Source organism: Nicotiana sylvestris, chromosome 10 (assembly GCF_000393655.2).
Source record: "Nicotiana sylvestris chromosome 10, ASM39365v2, whole genome shotgun sequence".
NCBI lineage: Eukaryota > Viridiplantae > Streptophyta > Magnoliopsida > Solanales > Solanaceae > Nicotiana > Nicotiana sylvestris.
Window position 1 is genome coordinate 161,645,458 of NC_091066.1, and position 14,343 is coordinate 161,659,800.

General features: G+C 40.7%; 2 protein-coding genes across 2 annotated transcripts; one reads left to right on the forward strand and one right to left on the reverse strand.

Annotated features, from left to right (window-relative positions):
• Positions 1–394: 394 nt before the first annotated feature.
• On the forward strand, positions 395–9,660 carry LOC138880199 (uncharacterized). The gene is made up of 3 exons (XM_070159874.1): positions 395–699; positions 7,902–7,967; positions 9,651–9,660. The coding sequence occupies exons 1-3, from the start codon at positions 395–397 to the stop codon at positions 9,658–9,660; spliced, it is 381 nt and encodes a 126-aa protein (XP_070015975.1).
• A 542-nt stretch (positions 9,661–10,202) lies between these two features.
• On the reverse strand, positions 10,203–10,922 carry LOC138880200 (uncharacterized). The gene has a single exon (XM_070159875.1). It carries the CDS (start codon positions 10,920–10,922, stop codon positions 10,203–10,205), a length of 720 nt encoding a protein of 239 aa, XP_070015976.1.
• Positions 10,923–14,343: the final 3,421 nt, after the last annotated feature.

Consider the following 14,343-nt stretch of genomic DNA (forward strand, 5'->3'; position numbering starts at 1 on the left):
TACTGGAAGACTGGCCAAGTGGCAAATCTTGCTTACTGAATTCGACATAGTCTATGTTACTCGCACGACAATGAAAGCCCAGGCGCTAGCAGATCATTTGGCCGAAAATCCGATCGATGAGGAATACCAGCCATTGAGTACCTACTTTCCAGATGAAGAAATAAATACTGTAGAAGTGGTCTCGGAGAACGCTCATGTTTGGAAGATATTCTTTGATGGGGCCGTAAACGCCAAAGATGTAGGGATTGGGGCAATTTTGATCTCGCCCTCCGGTCAGCATTATCCAGCCACAGCTAGACTACGTTTCTTTTGCACAAATAATACAGCTGAGTATGAAGCCTGCATCATGGGCATGCATATGGCGATCAATCAGGATGTCGAAGACTTACTGATCATGGGAGATTCTGACCTGATTATCCGGCAAGCCCAAGGTGAATGGGAAACTCGGGATGTCAAGCTTATTTCTTACCGACAGTACGTGGAGGACCTCAGCCAGCGTTTTAAATCAATAGAGTTCAAGTATGTCCCGCGGTATCACAATGAACTAGCAGATGCACTTGCTACTTTGGCTTCAATGCTACCTTACCCAGGCAACGCCCACGTCGATCCCTTGGAAATCCAAATCAGGGAGAGGCACGGTTACTGTAACGTAATCGAGGCAGAATCAAGTATACAGCCATGGTACCATGATATCAAGAGGTTCTTGAAGACACAAGAATACCCCGAGCATGCTACTGGAGATCAAAAGAGAACCATTAGGCGACATGCAAGTGGTTTCTTTTTGAGCGGTGAATTGTTGTATAAGAGGACCCCGGACCTTAACCTACTAAGATGTGTTGACGCCGAGGAGGCAAGAAAGATCATGCACGAAGTACACACAGGAGTGTGCGGACCCCACATGAACGGGTACGTCTTGGAAAAGAAAATCCTTCGAGCAGGTTATTATTGGATAACCATGGAAAAGGACTGCTTTAGTTTTGTTCGGAAGTGTCACCAGTGTCAGGTGCACGGTGATTTGATTCATGCACCTCCTACGGAATTGCATCCCATGTCTGCACCTTGGCCATTTGTCGCCTGGGGCATGGACGTCATTGGTCTGATCGAGCCAAAAGCCTCAAATGGACATAGATTTATACTGGTTGCCATCGACTACTTCACAAAATGGGTAGAGGCTGTCACTCTCAAGTCGGTCACCAAAAAAGCTGTAGTGGATTTTGTACACTCAAATCTTATCTGTCGTTTCGGTATTCCTGCGACTATCATCACAGATAACGCAGCAAACCTGAACAGTCACTTGATGGGAGATGTATGCGAGCAATTCAAAATAACGCATAGGAATTCTACTCCTTATCGGCCAAAGGCCAATGGCGCTGTGGAAGCGGCAAACAAAAACATCAAGAAGATTTTGAGGAAAACGATCCAAAGTTCCCGGCAGTGGCATGAGCAGTTACCATTTGCATTGTTGGGGTATCGCACTACGGTATGCACATCAGTAGGAGCAACTCCTTATCTTTTGGTTTATGGGACCGAAGCTGTGATACCGGCAGAGGTAGAAATTCCTTCGCTTCGAACCATTGTCGAAGCAGAAATTGAAGACAGCGAGTGGGTCAAGACTCGATTAGAGCAATTGACTTTGATCGATGAGAAGCGAATGGCCGCGGTTTGTCACGGATAGTTGTACCAACGAAGAATGGCTCGTGCTTACAACAAGAAAGTCTGACCCAGGAATTTCGAAGTAGGTCAGCTGGTACTGAGGCGTATTCTGCCACATCACCAGGAAGCAAAAGGGAAATTTGCTCCAAATTGGAAAGGCCCATACATCATAAGGAAGATATTGCCGAGATGAACATTGTATCTAGGTGATATCGAAGGAAATGACCCCGAAACAGTAGTAAATGCAGATGCAGTCAAGAGATACTATGTCTGAATGACACCCCAGCGGTCCTGACACATTTGAAATGCTGAAAGTTTTATTCCCACTATCAACTCTCTCTACAAGCCTTTGAGCCGGTTACAAAAAAAATGAAAAAAAAAAGAAGAAAAGACAAACAAAAACAAACAAAACAAAACATTGATTGAGGCCTAAACTACGTTTGACTTGATTCCGAAAGGATACGTAGGCAGCCTCTCCCTGAGGTTCAGTCACACCAACAATAAAATCCCATTTACCCTGAAATTGAAACCGGGGCACGTTAAGCGGTTTAGAAGTTAGTATCATCTACTTTTCTTTGCCAAGCACAAGCCTTTCAGATCAATTACCAAAGGTAACGGGAAGCCAAAAAGCGTCACGAATGGAGACCGGTACACTGTAAATTGAGAGAAATAAAATGAGAGAGTCTCGTCGGTGAAAACCTCCGGGCACCGCGAGGCGACGGGAGTAGAGAAATCAAATAGAGAGATTGTGTAGTAAAAACTCGTAAAGAGTGCTATCAAGCGGCAGCAAGGAGGGAAACGAGAGAGGTCAACTAGCGAAAACCCGCAAAGGGCGCTGTTGGCCGAAAAGATGACTCCACCCCAGGAAGTCTCGGCAAAGTTCCACCGGTTTGAAACACAAACCCATTTTGGTTCGGGAGGAAATGCAAGTTCATTGAAGGTCAGGCGTCCAGTCCAAAGAGCATGTCATGTCCTCAGATAAGTCTTTTCGTCCCGAAAGGGACACTTCTTTTCTGAAGTTTGCTTTCTCCTTTCTTTGCTTTTCTTCGAATCCTTTTCATTTTTAACCTTGAGTTCCAGATATACCGGAAATGATAGGTGGCAGGTTTGGTTTAACGAAATTCCATTTTGAAGGAAAATACCTCGTTTCGGTTGCACGTTTGTCCGAACCTGATGAATCATGATGTTCGACAAAAAAAAAAGGGGAGAGAAATTTCCCCAGCAAGTCCGCCTTGTACAAATCCCCACAGAACATCCCTTGTACAAATCCCCCACAACGCCATCCTTTTGTAAAATTCCCCAGCGAACTTTCCCAACAAATCCCAGCAAGTCCGCTTTGCAACAAATCCCCGGTAAGACCGCCTTGTACAAATACCCACAGAGTCTACCCATTAAAATCCCCATTGAAAATCCCCGAGCAAAGCGGGACCAAAAAGAGCCTTACGAGGCAAATCATCCCAGAATCTGGGAATACAAGCCTGAGCAGTGTAAAGGGTTTCGCCGTTTGAATCCAATCAATGGCAGGACTCCTCAACAGAAATAAGGACACGACAAGGCAACTGGAACAATCAAGGTCACCGAACCAACCGCCATTTCCGAACTAACAATTGTTCTTTGTTTGAGAAGTTGAAATAGGTATAATCCAAGACAACCGTGCAAGAAGCGGGTGTCACCCAAAGAAGAAGGTACATGGGTACAAGAAACAACTTAGCAATAAGGAATCCACTCGAAAGGTAAGTTTCCACGAGATTCCCTTTTATCTTCTACTAAACTGAGAAAATTCAAAAAAAAGAGGTCAGTTAGTATCCTCGAACTTTGTCCCCAGCCAGTCAGCATTAGGGTTTTAAACCCTAAAACTGAACTCTTTTCCTCTAGTCAGCATTAGGGTTTTAAACCTTAAAACTGAACTTTTTCCTTTAGTCAGCATTAGGGTTTTAAACCCTAAACTGAACTTTTCCCTTTAGTCAGCATTAGGGTTTTAAACCCTAAACTGAACTTTTCCCTTTAGTTAGCATTAGGGTTTTAAACCCTAAACTGAACTTTTCCCTTTAGTCAGCATTAGGGTTTTAAACCCTAAACTGAACTTTTCCCTTTAGTCAGCATTAGGGTTTTAAACCCTAAACTGAACTTTTCCCTTTAGTCAGCATTAGGGTTTTAAACCCTAAACTGAACTTTTTCCATTCAGTCAGCATTAGGGTTTTAAACCCTAAACTGAACTTTTCCATTCAGTCAGCATTAGGGTTTTAAACCCTAAACTGAACTCTTTCCTTCAGTCAGCATTAGGGTTTTAAACCCTAAACTGAACTTTTCCTTTCAATCAGCATTAGGGTTTTAAACCCTAAACTGAACTCTTTCCATTTAGTCAGCATTAGGGTTTTAAACCCTAAACTGAACTTTTTCCTTCAGTCAGCATTAGGGTTTTAAACCCTAAACTGAACTATTTCCATTTAGTGAGCATTAGGGTTTTAAACCCTAAACTGAACTTTTTCCTTTAGTCAGCATTAGGGTTTTTAAACCCTAAACTAAAACTCTTTCCTTCAGTCAGCATTAGGGTTTTAAACCCTAAACTGAACTTTTCCATCTAGTCAGCATTAGGGTTTTAAACCCTAAACTAAACTTTTTCATTTAGTCAGCATTAGGGTTTTAAACCCTAAACTGAACTTTTCCATTTAGTCAGCATTAGGTTTTTAAACCCTAAACTGAACTCTTTCCATTTAGTCAGCATTAGAGTTTTAAACCCTAAACTGAACTTTTTCCTTTTAGTCAGCATTAGGGTTTTAAACCCTAAACTGAACTTTTCCTTTTAATCAGCATTAGGGTTTTAAACCCTAAACTGAACTTCTGTCCATTCAGTCAGCATTAGGGCCCCAACCCTAAACTGAACTTTCCCCCAGTTGGTCAGCATTAGAGTTTCAACTCTAAACTGAGCTTCTCCCCAGCTAGTCGGCATTAGGGCTCCAACCCTGAACTGAACTATTTCCATCCCGCCAGCCTTAAGGCTCCAACCCTAAACTGAGCATTCATATCTTGTGGCCGTATCGTTGATCCAATCCCAGAATTGGCATTTTGGAAACTAAAATTTTCCAATTCCTTCATCAATTCTATGAACTTCCTGGCAAATAATTCACGAAATTTTCCTAGTGAAACTGGGGCAGAAAATTTTGTTCGTTTATTTTTCCCCGCAGGTCTAACCTCGAGGCGCATGGATCGAGACGACCCACGAGATGAGTCCCAACCCAGAATAATAATAAAAAAAAAAGAAGAAGAAGAAGAAGATGTCCCGAGATACTAGAGAAAATGAAAGGCGGATCGCTCCAAGACTTGATCAAGGTCCCGAACTCTGCCAATCACGTCTCACTCAGTATCCCAGAGATAAACAAGAACCTACAACTCGCAAGCATCAAGATTCGGATCGAAGTCTCCAAGCAAATCAGCTAAGACCCAAGATCAAGTTGCAAAAGAATCATAGATAGGAATCTTGTAACTAGCAGTTGACATGCATATAAGTATTTAATTCAGTTTCAATTTTTCTTTGGTTGTAATAAGGCGGTCAGTAAAGCAACAATGACAACAGCAACAGCAGTAACAGCAAGCATTGCAATCCCATGGTAGTCCCAGCTACCAAAGTTTCCCGAACTACATTGACCTGATTACTGTTTAGCCCAGGATATGTAGGAAATCTTTGAAGCGAGGATTCGGTCAAATCTTTCAAAAATGTGCTTCACACGGAGTTGTCCAATAGGCAAAAATCGCTCATATCCGCTCACTTTTTCTTTGCACGAAAACTCTTCGTGTTTCCGAACAAAGAGGGGCAGCTGTGAGCACGTGATTTTTGTTTTCGCGACATTCACTCCAAAAGAAACAAAAATAATAGCAATTGGTCTTGCTGTACAATTTTTGGATTTTTACATGGCATGTTGTTAATTATCTATGATTTTTGCCCATTTTTTATTAAGACAAAATACAAAAAAATGTGTGTCATGTGTAGTTTGAACCATAACCCGGTTATTAAATGAAAAATCATAAAATATGCATTTTTTGTCCTGATTGTTTCCTTGTTTGATTTTACCTACTTTTAATATTTTAATATGCGTGTAATAATTACATTAAGTGTTAATGGTGTTTAATTTTTATTTAATTAGGTTTTGTATTTAAGAAAAATTAGAAATAAAAGGAAAGGGTGCAATTTGTTTTAAATAAATTTGGGCTGGTTCCCCATTTCAAAATCTGAGGCCCAAACGAGCAGCCCAAGCCACCAGTCCAAACAGCCAATCTCCAGGCCACAAAATGACGTAGTTTGACACCAAAACTACGTCGTTTCAATGCCAATCCATCTCGACCATCAAACCAAACTGATCCAACGGTCCAGATCTCTCACCCATAACCCCATTACCCGACCCGTTACCCGAACCAACCCTGACCCTTACTAAGCCAAACGACATTGTTTCATTTAAGCCTTCAAATCCAAGCCGTTGATCTCGATTGATCCAATGGCTGAGATCAAGCCATTCACCCCATATATAAGCTTTCCACTCATACCCCACCCCCCTATCCGAATACCCCTCCTTCGTCCTCATCCTTTCCAACAGACCAACCCTTCTGAACCCTAGTCGCCCCCTTTCCCCTCACCATTAATCCCGGCGGCATGGACACCGGTGACCCCCACCTTAACACCATAGGACCGCCTCACCACCCTGAACATAGATCTGTTGCCCTTTTGTTACGAATCAACCCCCAGGTTCTCGAATCTTCATTTGAAGATTCGAGTCAAAACTCGATCTACACTGACCTGCCCTAGATTCATACCAGACAGTCCCCGGACCTCCCTCGTGACCAAACCATGCTTGGTTTGGTCCGAATCTAACCAGGGAAACATAAATACCAAATCTGTTTTTAGGAGCCTTAGGGTTCCTCGTGACTGATCTGTGTCTATTTGAGCCAAGTGATTAGGGTCTAATGGACCTTAATCGAAGTGTTTATCATTTGAGAACACTTCGATTAAAGTCCGTTCAACCCTAAGAAAGATCAATTCAAATCCGAGCTAGGGTTTGCTGATTTTTCAAGATTTCAGGTATCTTTGTGTTCTTTTCTATCAGTTCATGAGTCTTGTTGTAATTGAATGTTTGTTTATTGCCCCAAAATGTTAGTTGATTTTGTCTCTGAATTGTTAGTCGACTGTGTCCTGTCCACCTTGCCTGGACCCCTCTGTTTGATCGAGTCTTTCTTCATTCACTGATAATGTGTGTGTTTTGTAAACTGCATATTTGATTGAATTTGTAATTGGTCATTTAATTAGTTCCCAAGGTCATTTCTGTATTGACATTACAACCTGAACCCCTTGTTCAATACTGTTAGATTTATGATCATGGTCTTTGATTGTATAATTAGTATAGTCGATTCGATACGTGTCGTCAAATAGTTTCAGCTGTTTGAATGATAACAATTTGATCTGTTTTTGCTGAACATTGTTTGAATCTAAAATTGAGAATCGACTATAGCTACTTATATTTGTTGATTTGAATCAGAAACTTAAGGATTTGGTTTGTAACCGCAGTCTGAATTGGTGGCATGTGCATTTGTGCACAACATATGCATAAAGGCCCTTTTTAGATTAAAATAGTTTGACAGCATATGCTGTCAGATTATATTCTTGCTGCCCCTGTCTGCTTTTAGTTTAATAAAATGTTAAAGGGGACTGTCAGGGAATATGATGGGGGGTCCCTAATTTTAAATGTTTGAGTGTGGAAAAATAGCTGAAAAGGAATAGGTTCTAAGTTGTTTAAACAGGCTGTGAATAGCCTGATGTTAGGCTATAAAAGGGAGAAGAACTTACATTAGTGAGGAGGGGAATTTTGGAAAAGAAAAACACAGACAGATTTTAGACTGAAAAATTTAGACTGTGCCAGGAGATTGATTTTTTGAAGGCATAGATACAGAGAGATATCACAGAATAGGCATATACAGATACATACACAATAGCGAAAAACATACAAAAAAAAATCAGAAACTGTTTCTTCCTACTGTTGTTTGGGTTTCATTTGTTCAACCTGTTCAATCAATCCTGATTTCTTCCAAGTCTCGACTAAGTCTATTGTTTGGTTTGCATTGTTTGTTCTCCTGGACTTGGTCTTGTCTTGGAGCATTGTTTCTACTGCACTGCGTGCTGCTGTTGTGTTGTTACTACTTGTTCTATCGGTTATAGCTGCACCTTGCTCTGGGATTTGTCCTGTTGTTATTTGCTGTTACAGCTGCTGCATTTGTTGCCATTGTTACTCTGCTGATTTCCCTTCTTCTTCAACTGTAAACACTTCCAGGTACACACTTCTGAAACCATGTGTTGTTGAAAGCTTGAAGTTTTGAAGCAGAAATAAAGAAATTAATGTTGTTTACTTCACAATGCTTGTGTTCAAAATATAGCCATAGTTTGAATGATAAGTTGGCCTGCATTTGTTTAACTTCAAACTGCAATTGCTCTGTATGAATTAACATACATTCTGATTGAGATGAACTATTAGATAGCATTGTTTGTTAGATCAGACGTATTTTAATGCATATAACCATTGGGTCTTGATTTAGTTATGACATTATAACATAGAATCATGGCAAGCATCTGTATGTATTTTGTCTAGACCTCTGAACTGTCAAATCAGTTGTATTTGGTTTCGTTTGACTTCAGGATAAATGTATCCCAAACAAATTCTCATGTGGTTACGTTAACAGTTTGGCTATGTACGCCAACTCTCTTGTCAGACTACTTGTTCCGATATAGGTTCGATATGGGCTTCGATATAGATTCACTGTTTCGAAATAATGCGATGACTTTTGAGAGAAACTAATAGGCATTTTTTGAGTTCAATTAGTAGTAGTTTTCCTAATAAACAGCCGATTTCATTAATCAAGCCCAAATAAGCTAGTTTTAAAATTCAAATTTGAAAGTCGTTTAAGGTAAGTTTAGTATATGTTATTAGTTTGCTTGCAATCTCCCTTAGCAAATTAACAAGCGTACTCACTCGTTGAAGACAAGGCATGAGGTAACTCTCACCTCGCAAACAACCAATCAGGTAATCAAACAGAATTCGGATTCGGCAAACATAGTAAAGATTTAACATGTAGTTGCTTAAACAAGTAAATTTGGTATCTTCTTTCTTTTATTTTTTAGAGTCAAACGTAATAGAAATGTAGTCACTTTAGGACATCCTTTTTTAAAAGTAATGAGACGAGCCTCATCAAATAAAGATACACATTGCGGGGCCCTCAATAATTGATCATAATAAACACATAGGTTTTGGGATGGACTGTCTAGAAAAGTTCACTCCTTCCCCAAAGATAATAACGCGTTAGGCTCTTTAGGCGCGACTTAATTAAATTACATTCTTAAATTCGGGTGCACATTGATGTGACCCAAATCCAAATCTCAACGGAGTCAAGATGTGTTAACAACTACGGGTGCATTGATTGTGACGTGGTTCAATATGCATTTTCACGACATTGCAATTCTATAAAAAATGGTAATAATGAAAGCGGTTTAGACTTAATAAAAGCACATAAGTCACAACATATATTTAAATCAGATATTTAGCCATAATAACAATTTAAGCGACCGTGCTAGAACTACGAGATTCGAGGGTGCCTAACACCTTCCCTCGGGTCAACAGAATTCCTTACCTAGAATTTCTGGTTCGCAGACTTCATTTGGAAAAGTCAAAAATTTCCTCGATTTGGGATTCAAGATAAACCGGTGACTTGGGACACCAAAAGTCAAACCTTTCCCAAGTGGCGACTCTGAATTGAATAAATAATCCCATTTCGAATATTGTCACTTAAATTGGAAAAACTCCCTCGCGCATTTAACCCTTCGGGGCGGGCGCGCAAAAAGGAGGTGTGACAGTTAGGATACTTTACCTCGTGGATAGACCCAATTTTTAGTAATTTTTGGACCTCATCTTGAATCACCTGATTTTTGAAAGTTCCTTGCTTTCTGTTCTTTTGTTTGACAGGAGGATATGATGGGTCTTCATTTTGTGATTCATTACTTCCGGTGGTATTTTTGTCATATCAGAATGGGACCAAACAAAACAATCCACGTTAGTTTGCAAAAGTTCAATCAACTTACCTATCATGTCCTGGCTTAGAGTGGCCCCTACGTAGACTTTCCTTTCAGGACATTGTGTGGATAACAGTACAGCTTCCAGTTCTTCAATTGTTGTTTTGATATTTTCGTTTTCCTCTGGTTCTTGAATGGCATCAGGCTTTGAGTCCACATCTGTTCGCCCTTGTTTAGTTGAGATTTGTGTTGTGGTACCCTCAACTGAATTCTGTAACTGCTATTTTTCTACGTTTCTCGTACTTGAATCTGCTACAGAGTTGATATTCCTGGATGTCTATTGATCCCCACAGATTTGACATATCCCCCATGGTGATGGAAATTTAATTACATAGTGCAAGGTTGACGGAACGACATCCATCTCGTGGATCCATGATCTTCCGAGAATCATATTTTAAGCCATCTCCATATCTACCACCTGAAACTTTGTATCTTTGACAACTCCTTATGTGAATGTAGTAAGTGTTACCTCTCCTTTCATCACGAAGCTAGAATTGTCAAATCCTGACAAAGTATGCGCCTTTGGTATTAATTTATCTTCAGCTTGCATCTCGCGCAGTACTCTTAGCAGAATAATATTCACGAAACTACCTGGATCAATCAAAATTCGTTTCACATTAGTATCATGTACAAGTAGAGATATTACCAGTGCATCGTTATGTGGATATAATATGTCATCTGCATCTGCATCATCAAACGTAATACTTTCTTCCTCTAAGACATGTCGCACCCGTTTCCTGTGGGTAATTGTGACTTTGGAAACTTTATTGGCCGATGTGTACGTCACGCCATTAATGTCTTCACCTTCGCTTATAACATTAACGATCCGTTTGGGAGAAGTTGCTTTAGGGGGCTCCTGCATGTTCTTCATGTATGCTTGCTTACCTCTCTCACTGAATGATTCGGTGAGATACCCTTGCTTTAATAGATGATCAACTTCCCCTTGTAGCAACCTACAGTCTACCGTTTTATGCCCGTGATCGTTGTGAAATTTGCACCAGTGATCACGATTGTGCCTGTTTGGATTCGATCTCATTTCTTTTGGCCACCACACATTATCACCCATGCTTCTTAAAATAGCTACGAGCTCGGAAGTGCTTATATTAAAATTATAACCGCCAAATCTTGCCTTCAAGTTTCTATCATCATCCCATGACTCTCGCATGTTTCAATCATTCCCAAACCCTGATGACGAGCCCGACTCTCCATTCCTCAACCTATGATCATACCTGAGATTGTCATGTTTTGACCGTGAATCTTTTCTCGCTGGGCCTATATATGGTATGTACCTTTTATTACCGGACCGTTTTTCAGTTTCTGCCAGTCTGGAACTTACTTTTCTTCTTTTTGAGATCGTGAAATAATATCCTCTTCTATCCTTAGCTTCATGCTATAACTGTTGTAAACGTCATTCCATGTTGTGGCAGGGAATTCACAAAGACTTTCATTGAGTCGTCTCGTGGCTTTCGAACTTTTTTCATTCAAATTACTAGTGAAGGCTATATAGCTGCCCAATTGTCAGGTACACGCGGTAACGTCATCCTTTCACGCTGGAACCTATCCACGAACTCTCTAAGCAACTCTGAATCCCCTTGCTTGATTTTGAAAATATCTTCCATTCTCTTTTCGACTTTTTGAGCTCCCGAATGTGCCTTGATAAATGAATCTGCAAGCTCAGCAAAAGAATTTATGAAATTTTCAGGTAAAAGAGAATACCATGTTAATGCTCCTTAGTGAGTGTTTCACTGAATTTTTTGACCAATACTGATTCAATTTCTTGTTTGGTCAAGTCGTTGCCTTTTACGCCTATTGTGAATGCAGTCACATGGTCTCGCGGATCAGTTGTTCCATCGTATTTTGGAATATCAAGCATTTTGAATTTCTTTGGAATTGGGAGATGAGCAACACTTGGCTTCCAAGGTTGTTGTGAATATTTATCCATATCTATCCCTTTGATTACTGGTGGTACTCCAGGTATTTGCTCTATACGGTCACTTTGCTTCTTGAGTTGTTTCTGCAATGTTAGTACTAAATTTTGTAAATCAAAATTGACTAAGTTACCTGGTTCTCCTTCTCGTGACTCGCTGGGGATTCCACCACTGCCTGAATTAGAAAGCCCATAACGAGGGTTCTCTAAAGTGTTGTTATTTGGAGTGGGTGTGGGTGGTGTAACAGGTAACTAGCTGACAAAGGCCTCAAGAGCTTTATTGACCTGTTGAGCGATTAGCTTTTGCAAATCTTCATTGATAGCTTCATCATTTTCAAATTGAGCATTTCCATTTGCATAAGATCCATCAGGAGTACCTTCTCGAGACCGCCGAGGGGAACTTTATGGAGAAGGGATCGTGGTGTGATCATCCTGTGGATTCCCCTGGAGTTGATGGTTTCCTTGGTTTACTTGGGTATTGTCATTAATGTTCGACGTGGTTGATGCAACAAAAAAGGTTAGGCTAAGAAAGAATAGATTATCAGATTCCCGATAACGAAACCAATTTATTTAACCAAAAAATTGTATTTCGGTCAAAGCTTCAATTTAGAAGAACTCGGGTTATTGATAATTAGAAATAAATAAAGGAAATTTATTTTGCTAACAATAAGATAGACAAAAGAAAACAAAGTAAACTAGTATATTCAGATGATTTTTCGTGTTCTTACAAATGATCCATTCTCCCCTTTTTATAGCTATCTCAAAAATATACGTTTTGCCTTTGTCATAATAAGGCCATTATAGACAATTAAAGGTATTAAATGCTACGTTACATAATCATTGTAATTTAATACAGATTCTCTAACGTTTTTAGTATTTAATGCTTATTAAATACTGTATCTGCACTCTCTTGTGCTGTCAGATTTATTCTCCTTGATTTTTGGTTATAAATAGGTACGAGCGCTGAGTCTTTTGAATAGCTGCTCGTGCCTCTACTTGTTCCTCTGCTCGTATCTATTGCAACTCGTGCCTCTTTTCCAATCATCACTCTTTGACCAACCTCCGTGTCATGACACATCATCTTCTAATCACTTCAATATATAAACTCAATTTTCCCAATACAACATGAAACACTGGATGAACGGCTGATAAACTCGGCGGCAATGCAAGTCTATAAGCCACTTCTCCCACTCGATCAAGAATCTCAAACGGACCAATGAACTAGGGATAAGCTTGCTCTTCTTCCAAAATCTCATCACACCCTTCATAGGCGACACTCGAAGCAATACCCGTTCACCGACCATGAATGCCAAATCACAAACCTTGCGGTCGGCAAAACTCTTTTGCCCGGACTGAGCTGTACGAAGCCTATACTGAACAATCCTGACCTTATCCAAGGCATCCTGAACAAGATCCGTACCCAACAACCGAGCCTCTCCCGACTCAAACCATCCAACCGGAGACCGACACCGCCTACCATATAAAGCCTCATAAGGAGCCATCTGAATACTCGACTGTAGCTGTTGTTGTAGGCAAACTCCGCTAAAGTAAAAAATTGATCCCACGAGCCTCTAAAGTCAATGAAACAAGCTCGGAGCATATACTCCAAAATCTGAATAGTCCGCTCGGACTGCCTGTCCGTCTGAGGATGAAACACTTTGCTCAACTCAACTCGTGTGCCCAACTCTCGCTGAACTACCCTCCAGAAATACAAGGTAAACTACGTACCTCGGTCCAAAATAATAGACTCAGGAACACCATGAAGACAAACAATCTCCCGGATATAGATCTCAGCTAACCTCTCGGAAGAATAGGAGACTGCCACAGGAATGAAATGTGCTGACTTGGTCAGCCTATCAACAATAACCCACACTGCGTCGAACTTCATCTGAATTCGTGGGAGTCCAACATCGAAGTCCATAGTGATCCGCTACCACTTCCACTTGAGAATCTCAATCTTCTTGAACAAACCACTAGGCCTCTAATGCTCAAACTTAACCTGCTGACCGAGCCACATATGCAACGATATCCTTCTTCATTCTCTACCACTATTAATGCTGCTGCAAATACTGATACATCTTCGCGGCACCCGGATGAATAGAGTACCGGGAGCTTTGGGCCTCCTCTAAAATCAACTCTCGAAGACCATCCATATTAGGCACACAAACTCAACCCTGCAATCTCAAAACTTCATCATCACCTAAGGTAACCTGCTTGGCACCTCCTTGCTGCACCGTGTCTCTAAGGACACACAAATGAGGATCATCATATTGCTGATCAGGGATACGCTCCAATAAAGAAGAACGAGCGACCGTGCAGGCTAACACACGAATGGGCTCAGAAACATCCAATATCACGAACTGATTGGCTAAAGCCTGAACATCCAAAGCAAGCGGCCTCTCACCGACCAGAATATAAGCAAGACTGGCCATACTGGCTGACTTCCTACTTAACGCATCGGCTACCACATTGGCCTTTCCCGAATGATATAAGATGGTGATATCATAGTCTTTCAACAACTCCAACCATCCTCTCTGCCTCAGATTCAACTCCTTTTGCTTGAACAAATACTGCAGACTCTTGTGATCCGTAAACACCTCACATGCCACGCCATACAGATAATGCCTCCAAATCTTCAATGTGTAAACAATGGCTACCA